General features: G+C 44.6%; 1 protein-coding gene across 1 annotated transcript; it reads right to left on the bottom strand.

The window, feature by feature from the left end:
• Window positions 1–784: 784 nt before the first annotated feature.
• On the bottom strand, window positions 785–4,567 carry C3AR1 (complement C3a receptor 1). The gene is made up of 2 exons (XM_026117784.2): window positions 4,475–4,567; window positions 785–2,616 (listed from the first exon to the last, which is right to left on the bottom strand). Exon 2 carries the CDS (start codon window positions 2,607–2,609, stop codon window positions 1,194–1,196), a length of 1,416 nt encoding a protein of 471 aa, XP_025973569.1. The 5' UTR covers window positions 2,610–2,616; window positions 4,475–4,567; the 3' UTR covers window positions 785–1,193.
• Between the last annotated feature and the right edge of the window lie 10,759 nt (window positions 4,568–15,326).

Here is a 15,326-nt window from a genome sequence, read left to right as displayed (position 1 = left end):
GAGGTTCTCACAGCTGAGTGTTTGCACAGCATTGAGATCAGGAGTCTTTCAACCTATTTTTCCTGTCAGTGGTATGCCTGCCAGAAAGACATAGAGAAAACTACATCAAAGCTTAGTGGTTGTTCATCATACCATTTGTTGACCGTACTTTAAGGAGCGACTAACAACAAAAGCACATTTTAAGCCACATATTTCTGCTTTTCAGCAGTAGGGAACACTGTAGCTTGGGAAACACCCCAAAAGAACCTGATTGGAACAATTTTTTATCTTCCTCCTCCAAAATAAAAACATGAGAAACACAGCTGTTTTGTAGGGAACAGGATGTGATGAGCCTCAACACTACCTTCTTGCAATTAGAATACAGGATATCACTTCTCAATTATTCCAAGGTTTCACTAAAAGGATGATAGACCAGCAGCCCCGAATGACTGCATGTGGCCTGATTCTGTTTGTGTGCTCTCTTAAAATGCAGTAGGGACATTCAGATAATCTCAGACCACATCCTAAAAAGATCTGGGACTCTTTAGTAGTAGAGAGAGTGTTAGGGAGAGATTGAGTGAGTGCATGTTAATGAACATACCTATAGCATGTGAATTGACCAGTTTCTAGTGTACAGTGATGTATTTGTTGAGACTAAGAAACATCTTGTGCATCCACTGGCATGCAGATCATGTCTGGAGAAAGTGAAGTTCCAACACATTGTTGTGAGAAAAGGTAGCACTTCCCTCTAGGTACATCTTCAGCGAAGGAAAGGCAAGCTGACATTTCAAGGAGAGACACCAAAGTTAGTTCTCTCTGCAGTTTATCAGAAACAGGAAATGCAAAACATCTATAATAGATATAATATGGAAATAACTTTAATAACATAGTCATTAGTTCATTAGTAATTCAGAGCTTAAATTATATGATCCCACCACAAATCATTTTGCAAGCCTGCTTTCTTCTTTAAAGGTTAATGTACTCTGGGTCGTCTTCCTCACCAGTGTCCTCCCTCAAAGATTATTACGCTTGGTATTTCAACTCCCTGTCTCTCTAGAGGATGATATAAAGGGGGTTAGTTGCTCTCATGTGAACTATCTCAGTGCCCTATGTGCAGCTCTGCAGATTAATCAAATGCGTTGGAGCAAAAAAAAGCTGTAAGTGGAAAGTCATTGATGCACTCTGTTCCTATAGTGGTGCTTTGAAGTCCTGCATTAGACTGTGCTAGTAACATCCTTGTCTGTTGATGTCTTGCTTCTGTCAAGGGAGTAAGGGGTTGAATGTGTTAGTTCCTCAACAAAGGCACCTTCCAATATTCCCTGCACCGACTGTCGTGCCTTTGCCCTGAAGTCTCGCCCCACAAAAACATAGAGCAGGGGGTTGATGCAGCTGTTAACATATGACAGTGCTGTAGAGAGGTGATCCCAGAGGACCAATGACTTCCTCAGTCCTATTCCAGGAGTAGCTACAAAAGACAGAATCCCAACTATGTGGTATGGAGCCCAACAGACAAAGAATGCAGCTACCACAAGCAAGATCACTCGCAGCATCTTGCTACGTTGCCTGTGAAACTGATTTGCATGCATCCTGAAAGCAATAAGGGCATAGCAAAATGCCATTATGCTGAAGGGGAGTACGAAGCCAAAGATAGCCCTGGTGATGGTTATGACCACTAATGGGAGGGGTACAAAATAATCATCCTCATAGACATTTCCCAGTGAGTCATTACCACTGTACACATTGTCAAAATCGAGCAAACCATCAGGAAGGTCAGGTAGCTTTAAATGCAGCTCAATGTTGGATGGTGCAGACATGTCTGCACTAGGCAGACCACTATGAGATTCCAACAGCTTGATGTCAGGATAGGCAGTGGAAGTTAACAGTGAGTTTATGTTTACTGGTACTGTAGAATACAGAATGTGGGCTGTTGTGATTATGTCTTCATTGGTGGATATGCTCTCTGTCTGGAAATCTGGATAATCATCAACAAGCTGATGAATGAAGATGGTGCGATTATATGTGCCAGTTGGTATTAAAGGTGAGTATTCTTCCAATAATTCATTTACAAGACCATTGTCATCCATATAATCCAGCATTTTATCATTTCTAAAATTGTACCCACACTCAGTTTTGCCATCATAAGTGATAGTCTCACGGTAGTGAAAGACAGGACAGCAGAAAATGAAGGCCAGAATCCAAATGCCACTGCACATTAGTGATACAAACTTCACTGTTCGATGATTTTGACACCAGACAGGTTTCATCACAAGGAGGCACCGATCAATGCTGATGGCCATGAGTAGGAAAACACTAGCAAACATGGTGAATATGATGACTGATGGAATGACTTTGCAGAGGAACCAGCCATATGGCCAGTGTTCATGGAGGAGCAGATGAACAATGAAAAATGGCAAAGACAAGCAGCACATGAAATCAGCCACAGCAAGGTTTAGGAACCAGACAACATTCACAGACCTCTTCATTTTCAGGCCAGCTACCCAGATTACCAACCCATTGCCTGGGATACCTATGATGAAGACGAGGATGAAGACGGCAAGGGAGCCAATGGATTCTGATGCATAATGTACAGCAGCCTGTTCATGTGAACTGTTACCCAAGAGTGGAGACATTCTATAGCTATAAAACAAAAAGCAAATTAGTAGGCAGTTCACACCTTCCTTCCCAAATTCCTCTCTTTATCTGTACTAAAGACTTGCTGAGTGACAGTAGTTAACTCTCTGGATACAAAAGCATAGGTCTATACTACTTTGTTCTAAAGGCTTACCTCTACTTGTCTGAACATTATACAGTTCATCATTCACATGGTGGCTTAGTCACATAAGAAAAATGGCCCCACTATTCAAATAGAGGTTTTGTATACACTTACATTCTCCTATCTCTGTCATCCCTTTTGATTTCATTTCTCCCTCTTTTTAGTCTCCAATCTGAAGTGGAGGGCTTATTTTATTCACACTCATGGCCATGCTATCTCCAAGTGTCTTCCCTGATCAGCTTCTAGTTTTGCACATGTTTTTGTTCTTCAGAAAGGTAAGTCAGCATTGTAGTTCCTTTACCTTTTAAAGCAAGCAATTTCTCCTCCTGGCATGAACAGTGAAATAGGCTTAGGTTGAGAAAGCAATGCTTGTCTTAATGAAATAAGTCCATTCTATTTTCTGGACATTATAAATAGGACAGGTCAGCAATTCTATTTGCAAAAGGACATTTTTTAGGGAAGTCTCAGTAAGCATTTTCTTTTCCCTGCTTTTCTAGCCCATGTATCTGTGTTCCAAGTTCTCTGCTAGTTCTTTGCATTTCTAGTCTTGATGAGGAGAAAGGCAAGAGGGGAATGGCTTAAGAACAGACAGAGATTTCATTGTAGAGAGAAAAATTAAAATACAGAATAATAGCAATAATGTTCTTCAACCATTTCAGATATAAGAATAGCTGTCCTTACAGCAAATCAAAGCTGAACCACAGAATACTTAAGTGTGGTTTTAAAACTATAAGAAGTAGCAGTAGGAAGACTTTAATTGCTCAGTCACTCTTGCACTTGGATATTGGTATATTAAGTAGAGGAAATTCAGCAAAGCTAAAAGAGATCTGAGAGAAAGAGCCCCATCCTTTAAGCATTAGCAGAATTGTTCACAAAACCTCAAACAACAAAACCCTTGCTGAATCAATGAAGACAGCTGTGTTGCTGAAAGGCCCCTAAAGGAATCACCAGAGGACAAGGAAGCTGCACAGGTAAGAGCTGAATTCAGCCTGCAGAAGCAGCTGAGGAGACATAAGACAACTAATATTGTTTCTATTTTAACCTCTGTTATGGCAGTACATAAATGCCAGTCAGGGACTGTTGTGTGCAAGACTAAATATATAGTATAAAAACAACAGCGACAACAACAAATCATCAGTCTCTTTCTTGCATAACATATAGTCTAGATGTGGAGCAAATCATAAGTGGTGGAATTGCTTCACCAGGAGGAAAATGAGTTAAATAGTTGTAATGAACATTGTAATTACCACTCGTAGGTAACAGTTATTAACAGGCTTTTAGGTGAGGGTGAGCTGTGAGGAAAGCTATGAAAGAAGTCACTGAAGGCACCTGGGGGTTTAACTTAAAAATGTAGCAAGTCTGTTCATTTTCCTGTGGTCCCACTGATCTATGCGGAAGACACTTTTACAGAGACTGTCAGAGAACAGTGCTGCAAGAGTTGAATCATGCTGTCTCCTCCCATAGCTACAGAATGTAACTACAGTATAAAGGAGATAGAGAATCGGGTAATGCTGTAAAAATACTAATACAAATCCTACACCAAAGAGAGATGAATTAATAAGAAGATCCTGCCCACCCTATGTTTTCAAGAATGCTAAAAAGGCTGTCATATGTTTGTGAAGATGGAAGGGAAAAATGGAGGGGAGAGAGATTTTTGAGAGTGAACAATAAGAAATTGCAAGCTGAAGAGGAAAGCAGAATTCTGCAGCTTATTATACCTACCCCAGCGAAGCAGATACTTCAGCGTGTCAGGGAACAAGAACTATCTTGCCTTGACTCCGCAGTGACTGAAAAGAGAAACTCTCATGGTATTTTAGGAACTGCTTTTTCCTCTGTGTGCATGTGTGTACTATTTAGGTTCTTGTACCCTGCCGGAAGGGCTTAAAATGACTCATATCTGAAGTTTTAGATAAAATTTGCTAGAAAAGAAAACAAACAAACAAACAAAAAGTAGTTGTCCCAACACTGTCAAAATAAAACAGGCTCCTGAGTTAAGGAATAATAGGATGCAAGGGACTGATAGGCACAACACATACTTTAAATAAAGTTTCCATAGAACAACATCAGACCAAGACACTGAATCAGCTCTCTTGCCTATTGGCATAACACTGACCACTGCTTGGTGCAGCTCATAAACCGTGCCATGTTACTATCAGGTCTCTGGTCTGTTGTCTGGTAGCCACCTCATGCTATATCAGATCAGCACATTCACCTAGCTAATCCCATTTCTTCTCATTCTGGATTCTTATCAATCCAGATCAGGTTCTGTTCCAACTTGAAACAGTTTAGTTCACCGAATACCCAAACACTTTACCCAACAAGTCATTACTGGAAGTCTCAAAGGTTTTTTGATCTGATTTGCAACATTTTTGGGTAGTTATAACATTTTTTTAAGAAGGAACTTAACTGATGAAAAAGGAGAAGTGGTTAAATTGAAATGCTGATAACACAAAAAGTAGCATAACTATAAAAAGACATCTTCTAGAGCAAAGCATTCAAGTGTCTAACACTTGGGGGTTTTTTTCCCCCCAAGCTGGGAAATCAAGAGACAGCAGAAATGGCAAAGCCCAGACATATAAGAACCAGCCTCAGCATTTTGGTTTTGGTCTGGAAAATTAACAGGACTGAGAAGAGTTCTGCTCATGAGCAGCATGTCATCTGTTCTGTGAAACATATGAATGCTGGCTCAAAGACAAAACCATTAGACCAGGAACAGGAAGGCAGGCCAGGACTGGGCCATTCACCAAAGATTGATGGGCTGTCAGCAGCTTGCCAGGACAGCCCCTCTAGCTGCCTCTTATTCCCAGCTGCCTTTCCTGGGGATTCCTCAGACCCAGAGAGCAAGTGATCTGAGGGTAAGATGAATTGTCCAGTTAATAAGAGGGTTCTCTTATTGGTCATCTTTCCCAGGAGTCCCACAGCCTCTCCATCACCATGGGATTGGCTAGATCTAGCCAAATTCTCCCTTGCAAGAAGGTCTTTTTCCATCAGTGAGCTAGCTCCAATTCCCTCAGTTAAAACCTCTCCCCTGCAGCCAACCTGGACACAGCAAACACTTCACCTATAATCCAGCTAGCTCACTCTGGACTATAAGATGATAAGGTACCTCCCTGTATAGGTTTCCAGGACAACTGAACCATTTAAGCAGTTTGAGTAGCAAGGTATTTTGCACCTCAGCATGAATGGCCTAATGAAGTAGACACTTGGACATTTCAAGGAGATGGAGCAAGGAGGGAAGAAGACATTTCATTACTCTTAGAAAACAGTTACTTAGATCAGATCAAGCCAGACCTTTGATTTGCAGCTGTGATGGTAAGCCCAAAACACCATACTATATTCTTTTCTTCTCTTCCAGTCTGATAAACAGACTGGATTAGCTTAAAAAGGCTCTAATTAATCTTGGAATTTATCTTGACCTATAGACTCAGCTGGCCGCCACAAAAAATTGGCTAAAACCTTAATGCCAGTTGTCATTTATATTGCTATTTCAGGTTTGTTAGTACAAACCTGCACCATCCTACCAGCTACTAAATCATGACACCCATATACAATTGCATTTCTATAAATGTGATCAGTATACTTACAAAAGCCTCCTTCCCTCAAAAGAATGCAGGTTGCCTCCAGAATAGTTTGACAAGAATTGAGAATTCCACTTGCATTTTGTATTTTTACTACTTCTTTTGCAGTTCTACAAAGCTTTACAGATCTTTTGAGACTCCCTGTTTGTTTCTGAGCACATGGCACCACTAGGTAGCTATGATCTTTCCCAGATGCTGAAAGTTCCTTGAGTATATGTCAAGCTCATCTTCCTAAACTGTCCAAAACATTCCCTATAAAGAAGCTTAGCCATAGCTAGCATAACTGCATCTCCAGAAAGCATACTGTGGTGCTTCAGTGGCCAGTCTTTGCTATGTGCTTGTTTGCATTGTCTCTAGTGTGTACCTAGTTTCACAGGGATTCACTGGCTGCTGCTGCAGTAACACCAAGTATCAGCTAGCTTGTTCTGTATTGATATTCCTCAGTTTCCCTGAGGAATATCCTGAAAATCTCCTGGATGACCCAAAACCATTCTTGTACACTGCTGGGTAAGCTCAGGTAGGCATAAGCCCTTTGGGCATCAAGCAGGGAACAAGCTTGGCAAAACTGGTACATATATAGATCACACAGAATGAAAAAGTAGCTCTTCATAATAAAGATTCTCAATACTGGATGACAGTTTGGGTCAGAATTTTTACCAGGGCATTTTCAGTGAAGAAGGCATTGTCTGAAATAGTATTTGGACTGTTCTGTGTAAATGCTTGTCTCAAGATTGACCTTTAAGTGATTCATTTTGCAAGATGGGTTTCCCTTGTGTCTTCTATGCACAGAAGGAAAATTCCATATGTTGTATCCATCCATTATGATAGGCTTCATACACATTCCTGGACAATGCATTATTTTTTCTTAAATGTAATCAAATCAAAGCAAAAGCTCAAATGATTCTTCTGCAAGAATTAGTATCAGATTACTCACAGAATCACAGAAGGGTTGAGGTTGGAAAGCACCTCTGGAGATCATCTAGTCCAACTCCCCCGCTCAAGCAGCATCACCTACAGCACCTTGCCCAGGACCCTGTCCAGACACTTTTGAATATCTCCAAGAATGGAGACTCCACAGCCTCTCTGGGCAACCTGTTCCAGTGCTCAGTCACCCTCACAGTAAAGAATTTTTTTCTTATATTCAGATGGAACTTCCTGTGTTTCAGTTTGTGCCCGTTGCCTCTTGCCCTGTCACTGGGCACCACTGAGAAGAGTCTGGCCCTGTCCTCTTTACACCCTCCTTTCAGATATTTATACATATTGATAAGATTCCCTCTCAGTCTTTTCTTCTGCAGGCTAAACAGTCACAGCTCCCTCAGCCTCTCCTCAAATGAGGAAAGTGTAATTCTGTGCTGTTCCACATGCTTTCTTCAAGCAACTCTGCTGCCTTCTCCTCAAAGGTTTTCCTCTCATTAACCTCTTTTAATTTCAGTTCAGCATCAGAACTGTGCTTTCTTTTACCTTTCCTTTTATTCTGACAGTCTGGCAAGAATATAACCCTGGCATACTGCAAGCAGGGAGGCAGAGCTTTCTTCTACATTGTGGCACCTACTTGCAGTAAGTATTGGCTCCACACATTCCCATTTGCTCTTGTCCAGGCTGCCTGAAGGGTTACAAATCTCATTGCCCAGGCAGATATCTGCCTGCCCCAGTGTGCAGCCTGGCAGGGAATGGCTTGCTTCACCCGAACAGCAAGACAAGGGCCTCTGTTCCATAGGGCATCAAGATCTGCCACAAAAATCCTGTGTGCCAGCCCCTCCCTCCTGCTACAGGAAGGCAGAACAAGCTGGCAGAGGGGAAGGGAAAAGGGAAGTTGTGTATTTGCATAATTCCACAGTAATTCAGGTCTATTCAGGTACTCAGCTCACACCAATCATATTTCTTTTCTGTGTATCTATTCATACAGCTGCCCACACCATTTTTATGAAAAACTAGGCCAGTTACATTTAGATAGGTTAGTTAAATTACAAGTATTTTGTTTTGTTAGTTTTAATAACTCAGTGACTGTAACGACTCAAGACTTCCTTTTTCTGGGCTTCGTTTACCAGATCTATGGAACCAGCAGGACGAACTCCCTTTGTTTCAAAGATTTTCTGTACTGGGCACTGTCAGAGACATGCTGCTGGGCTAGCTGGACCTTTGGCCTGACAGAAGTACTGCTTGTATGACTAAGGTTTGTTACCATCCAGTTCCACTTAACTCTGGAATGAAAATGGCAACAAATCTCCAAACAGAGTTTCAGCTTTCACTGCATTAACTAACACTATACCATACTGTCCCGATCCAATATCGGGAGGGTTTCGTTACGATCCCAAGGACGAGATTAAGACGCTAAAACCGGTCAAATATCGTACAACCTTTTAAATTTATTTTCCACAGAGTGGGGAGAAAAGGTGGGGAAAGGCAAAGGGGAGGAGAGAGAGAAAGAGAGAGAGAGAAAAGGGGGAGAGAGAAAGAGATATCACCACCCGTGGATCCAGCGGCGTCCCGTTGGTCCTCTTCACCCTGGGTGTAAGTTTTAGCGATGCGCGTGCAGTAATTACAACTCGAGCAGGGTCCGACCCTGTGACTTAAACATTGATTGGTACGTCTCCTTCCTGAAGCCTTCATAGCCTTCGTCCATGGTGGTGATATGAGACAGAGATCAGAAGGAAATATAGAAAAGGTAGAAGCACGCACAATAAACAGAGGTCTTGCTCAATGCAAACTTATTCTTTAACAACTTTAACAACATATAACTTCACAGAACAAACATCAAAATTGAGTTAACAAGGTAAGTGATTGTTACAACAGGTAAACAAATTGCATATTTGACACAACATGTCAGATTAATTGAACAAAGCAAGGAATTATACAAGATAAGAACATTAAAGCAGCAACTGCACATAACAAATACAATATTAACTGTTTCACTCACAGTGCCCCCAGTAACCAGGACCACAAATCGCCACTCCAGCCATTCCAGGTTTGGACAGGGACGTGGGATATTTTTTCTGATATCTTTGGTTAACTGGAGAGCTACTTCGCCTACATCATCTATCTCTAAACAACAGTTGGAAATATTCAATTTCCCACACACCCCTCCCTCTTCAGCTAACAGATAGTCTAAAACCATGCGGTGCTGAAGGATTGCCATGCGCATCTGTTGGGACTGCAGAGTTAAAAGATCTATTGCATTTCGTTCCCCAGCTTTACTGAAACCAGGGGTTCGGCTGGGGAATCCAATTTCTCAACCCCCGGTCCCTGTCAGTCTGAATCTTCTGTACCAATCATGAGCAAATCTGCCTCTGGAACAGATGCAGACTGAGGTTTCCAATGATCTGATTGTCTCTTCGGGCACTCATTTTTCCAGTGCCCCTTCCCCCTGCAAATTGCACACTGATCTCTCCTCAGTGGAATTCTATTTCCCAAATGCCCTCCTACTCTATGCCCTCTTCCACATCCTTGTCCTTTTGGAAAACCCCTTCCCTGAGAGGAAGTTTGTGCCTGGGCAAATGCAGCTGCCAAGATTGCAGCATTTTGCCCCTTATCTTTCAGTTTCTCCTTTTGTTTTTCCTTTCCCTCTACTTCTTCCCTGTTATTGTACACCTTATATTAACATCCCCGACATACCATCTACTTTCTGAAGCTTTCTCCTTATATCTGGTGCTGATTGTCTTAATTGTTTGATTCATTCTTTCAACTTTTCCACTGGATTGTGGCCTCCAGGGGGTATGTCAGGAGGCCACTCGTTATTCTCCCATCTTTGCGTCCCATCCAAATCTGCCTTAATGGATTGCGTCTTACAGGCAACACTTCTGTCTCCGAGGTTATCAGATACCTTTACACCTAACTGAGGTCCGCCTGTTTCTGGTAAAAGGAAAAACAAAGATCTGATAATCCCTATATAACAAGTTCCCGACCACCCCGCGGGTAAAAATTTATATGCTGTGTCCACAGATCCAATAATGCCCCTTCTTAGCTCTGATGCTCTGAGCAAATGGCCTGTCTATCCCTGGTGGGAACTGAAAGTTGTGTCTCTGTCGCCCAGAGGGCTGACAAATGTGACCATCCCATCACCTATTTGGCCGGTACAATACCAAGCCCCAGAAGTGCCTTCCCATTTGCAGGTTTGCTTGTAAGGGGGATAATTGGATCGTTGGAGAGTTAAAGTTTCATTTTTGTTTGACCAGTATCCCTCAAATCCCCGATTGTGCCCCGTTTCATCGAGCCACGTCCATAAGTGGAGATTCCCATCTTTATCGAGTGGCTTACGAGTGAGTGTCCATCAACATTTACTTTCCCCCACTTCGATCCCTCCCTCCTGGGTATGATTTAAACAATATTGCCCCATGGCTGGAAACTGAATCGGCCAGGTCCCACTGTCGTCCCACGTGTCGTCCGCAGTTTCGCTATAATTGCTTACGATCTGGTCTGGGGTGAGGGGTGTGGACGTCCACGGCCAACTTGATAACCCTAGCAGTCCTCCGCAAACCCAGCAGTGGCTTAAACTGAAAGTTTGGCTTACTGCTTTCGCCAGCAACATGAACTCGTTGTTCTCGAAGGGATTAAATGGGTTGGGGGAAGGTAGAGGGAGTGGTCGTTCGTCGCCCTTATGGATGCATCCTTGAATCTGGATGGTCCAGAGCAGTAGATGCATCTTGGTCAGACCACCACCTTTGAAAACATAAATAAGAACAAACTCGCTCCTCGGGTCAGGAGGAGGGAATAATCCATTTTGTGTGAATCTTGTAGGTTTTCCCACTAGCATCTTTTGCTCTCCGAATATATTTATTATTCTATTAACCTCCCAGAAAATGCCAGAGACTTGCTTGCTGGCTCTGCCACCCACACAGCCCTAGTTTCCACCCTTTGGTAAGTCCGGCCAACTGGCCCATATTTCCTCCCATAATTGATCAATTCCTGGGCTACCTCCCCCCAGGTCCACACCTTTTTCCCCAGCCACCGATGCTCGGGGGTTACCATCCCCTCCAGGGCAGCCGCGATTCTCTCCTCGCGGGGCACATTTTGGATTCTCCCCTGCAATTGGATCCCAATAGGTTTCAGGGAATCAGGAAGTCCCCGTATTAGGGGCGTCATCCGCTCGGGATCTACCGGCAATAACGTTGGAGAGCTCAGGTTCGGCTTGAGTTCCCGATCGTACATCATTTGCAGACAAGCTGCCTTTTGTACACTTTCCAGCAATTCATCAATGGAACCTGTTATAGCTAGGGGATCCCCCCTTTCCAAAGGGTTCAACCCCCCCGCCCAATATGCAGCCCTCTGAGTCAGGGACCACGGGGCTCGGCGATCGCCGGTTGTCAGGAACACGCCCGGGCCCCAATATCCCTCTGCCTCCTTTTCAGATAGCAGGATCCCGTCCCCCCCCGACAGGGATACCCTCCACACATACTCGGTTTCGGATTCCCTAGCCGTTCTGGCAAAATCCCTTCGCAGCTTGGCCAATTCGGTAGCTGTGAAAGGGATTTCTTTGGTAACAACCTGGGGGCGGTTGTCGCTATCATCCTCGTATATATATTCTGTTTTGACTAGTGGGCACATATGGGGGGGGTCGTCTACGGCCTCCTTTAGTCTTTTTAGGTCCCTTTGGGGGTAAATTTGGCGTACCCTTTTTCCCTCAGGCAGCACCTCACCTTCGGCAAGGATGTCTGCCTCCCTCAGGAGCTGGTTTCTTAGCTCCTCTTTCAATATCAGACCCTGGTGTTTCTCCTCCTCCAGCGCCCGCTTGGTTTCCCGTAATTGTTCTTGCAGGGCTGTCACCGCCGCTTGCAGCGCGGCATTCGCAGCCTCCGCCTGACAAGGTGCCCGCTGCCTGTCCTCCACCGCAGCTGCTAGGCACGCTCCTAACACGGCACAAACAATAGCTTTCCCTTTTCCTCTCTTAACTTTAGCTTCTTTTTGCAAGACCGCTATCCGGTCCACTACACTGTGCAATTGGGACCAATGGTCCCGTGCCCAGTCTCGTCCTGAGGGCGAGGGGCGAGAACAGTGTATTTCCAAAAGATCATATAGTTTCTTGATTTCTCCACAAAAGTCGCCTGCCTTCTGGGCGGCCATATCCTACAAAGGGGATTTCGTCCCAGGAGGGCCAAACCTTAAATGAGTCCAAGTTTCCCCTATACGCTCCCAGGAGGCCAAACCGTAAGCTACTACAAAAACGTCCTACAAAGGGGATTTCATCCTGAGGGGGTCACACCTTAAAATCCAAGTTTCCCCTATACACCCTCAGGAGCCAAACCACAAACTACTACAAAAATGTCCTACAAAGGGGATTTCATCCTGAGGGGGTCACACCTTAAAATCCAAGTTTCCCCTATCCACCCTCAGAAGCCAAACTAGTATACTAAAGATCTCAACATTCACTCCTTCCTTACGCTTCGTTCATCTCCGGCTGCTTCCCTCACGGAATAGCGGAACCGCGGATCGGAACTCCACACTCGCTTCGTACTTGTTCGTACGTCTCGTTCACACACACTCGCTCAGCACACCATAAGGTTGTACGACACTCTCATCTCAAGGGATCCTGTCCGTGACGCCAATTAGATGTCCCGATCCAATATCGGGGGGGTTTCGTTACGATCCCAAGGAGGAGATTAAGATGCTAAAACCGGTCAAATATCGTACAACCTTTTAAATTTATTTTCCACGGAGTGGGGAGAAAAGGTGGGGGGAGAAGGCGAAGGGGAGGAAAGAGAGAAAGAAAGAGAGAGAAACGGGGGAGAGAGAAAGAGATATCACCACCCGTGGATCCAGCGGCGTCCTGTTGGTCCTCTTCACCCTGGGTGTAAATTTTAGCGATGCGCGTGCAGTAATTACAACTCGAGCAGGGTCCGACCCTAGGTTCCCGCTGAAAAGCTTGGAGCCAAATCAAGGCAAATTAAATAAATAAATTGTAATGACACGCGTGCAGTAGTTACAGCTCGAGCTGGGTGCCTCCGAAGAGGGACCCTGAACAAAGAAATCCCTGGGCAATTATAGCTTTTTCAAATTAAGTTTCCCACCCCTCACGTGGTAGTTCAGACCAATAGTAATTTTTGGGTCTGGGGTCTCCTGCTCCCTATTGGGTCTCATCGTTGTTCCCAGGCAGGCTGCTTTTCTCCCTTATCTTTACTGTTGCGGTTTCTGCTGACAAATGTGTTGATTCCTCGGGTTCTGCCCTTCTTTCTCAGGGCCCTGACAAACAGGTGTTGTTCCAGCAATTAGCACTGCCCCAGCAGTGACAGTAGGTGTTATCTTCCAAGGTCCTGACGAGGAGGATATAATCCAGACCCCCCCTAATTAACACTTTTTCAGCAGTGAGGGGAGGCTTTGTTTCCCAGGGTCCTGGCGCCCAAGCAGGCCTTATTTCAAAGCCTTGACATCCTCCCTCCCGGAGTGTGAAGCATAGGAATGCAAACTGCTTGTAACTCCCTTATCTTTCCAGTCTGCACCAGCTCTGGGGCCCTTTCTCACTGAACTAGGGAGTGCGGCTAAGCAAGTTTTATAAAAGTTGTGTTAAGCAGCAGTAATTTGCAGTTCAGGTCCCAAAGTCTCTGTCCAATCGTGGTCCGGTTCAGCGCAGGCTCGGTGTGTCCCGCATGGTCGCAGGGAGACCATTTCAGGGGTCGCAGCAGCTCAGTCCTGTTTCCACTGGGAACAGATGGCTTGTTCGGGGTTTTGGTTTGCTTGCACCTTATGTACCAAGAAATGTTTAAGGCAAAAGTTCACTCATCTGTCTGCCACACATACCAGAAAAAAAATCATTCTCCAAACTCAGTGCTGTTTCATTCACTTTGCGCTACCCTCAGCAATAAACTAAGCTCACTCAGTGTTCCACAGATTGCTTAAATTACTTCCTAGCACAATTAGCCCATGTTATGTCTGTCCCAGGCTGGGTGGACAAAGGTAACTTTGTTCATAACTTGCCTTACCCCTTTTTTTCCCAGTCTTCAGGGTCAAAATTTAGAGTCAGCCACAAGCAACTGCACAGCAGTAGACTTCAGCACCAGCTTCCACTGGGAAGTCAGTGACTACTAAAAAACTGCAGTCTAAATGCTACTAGTATTTATCCTATTATATTTAATAAATAAATTAGTATTTATATACTTACATTAGCCACATTTCTGGAAAGTCATACCTCCAAAATTAACCTTTACTTAACATGTACTTTCACCAGTTTTAGCTGGAAAACTTATAATGGTTTGTGTTGCACTTTCTCTTTGGTTTGCTGTTTTACCAAAGGCTTCTTGGTCCCAGAACCACAGAGTACACAAAAATCCTTTTTCCCCTAAAATCCAACTTTTTGACCTAAGGCTGCAGAGAAGAAAACACAAAGGAAAGAAGGCAAAGCACCCAAAACAGTACTCAGAACATTCAGAAAACTAAAAGACCACCAAATACATGAAAGCACAAAACCCAACTGCAAGTTTTGACATGGCCTGAGTGGTGGCTTTCCAGCATGTGGCATGACATCGTAAGCTTCTGCTTGGTGTCACTTTGGTTTGGAAGTGCAAAGTTGGTCTTGCCCTGGGCATGAGGCATGCAGGAAGCAGCCCTCGCCCTTCCTGGGGCTGCCCTGTGCCTGGAGAGGCTGGGCTGGCTGCTCACACACATACACTAGGCGCAGAGTCCAAGAGGGCCCAGGAGGGCCGAGCATCCAGCCCCATACCGTGCCCTCCACCGGAGCCATTAGCACCTGGGCCAGCGCAACCGGCCCCTGCAGCCAGGACGGCCACGGCAGCACGCAGCATGGCTTCCGGTAGCCGCCCGCTTCACTCTGCCCACTTCCAACATGGCTGCTTTTCCGCGCCATTCCGGTATCCAAGCGAAAGGGAAGCCGGCAGGATTCCGGATGGCGCTCGACACGACTTCATCAGCCCGAATCAAATATGGCCATGCCAAGCCCCCGTGGAAACTGCCAGGATCCAAGATGGCGCCCGCCGTATTGTTTTGTCAGAAACTGTTCTAATATGGCCACTTCCCCTCCCCCGCCCTAGCGTTTTGCTGCCAGGATCCAT

The sequence above is a fragment of the Dromaius novaehollandiae genome, chromosome 1 (genome assembly GCF_036370855.1).
Source record: "Dromaius novaehollandiae isolate bDroNov1 chromosome 1, bDroNov1.hap1, whole genome shotgun sequence".
Lineage (NCBI taxonomy): Eukaryota > Metazoa > Chordata > Aves > Casuariiformes > Dromaiidae > Dromaius > Dromaius novaehollandiae.
The sequence above is the reverse complement of the archived record's forward strand: the minus strand, read 5'-3'. Positions and strand labels throughout refer to the sequence as shown.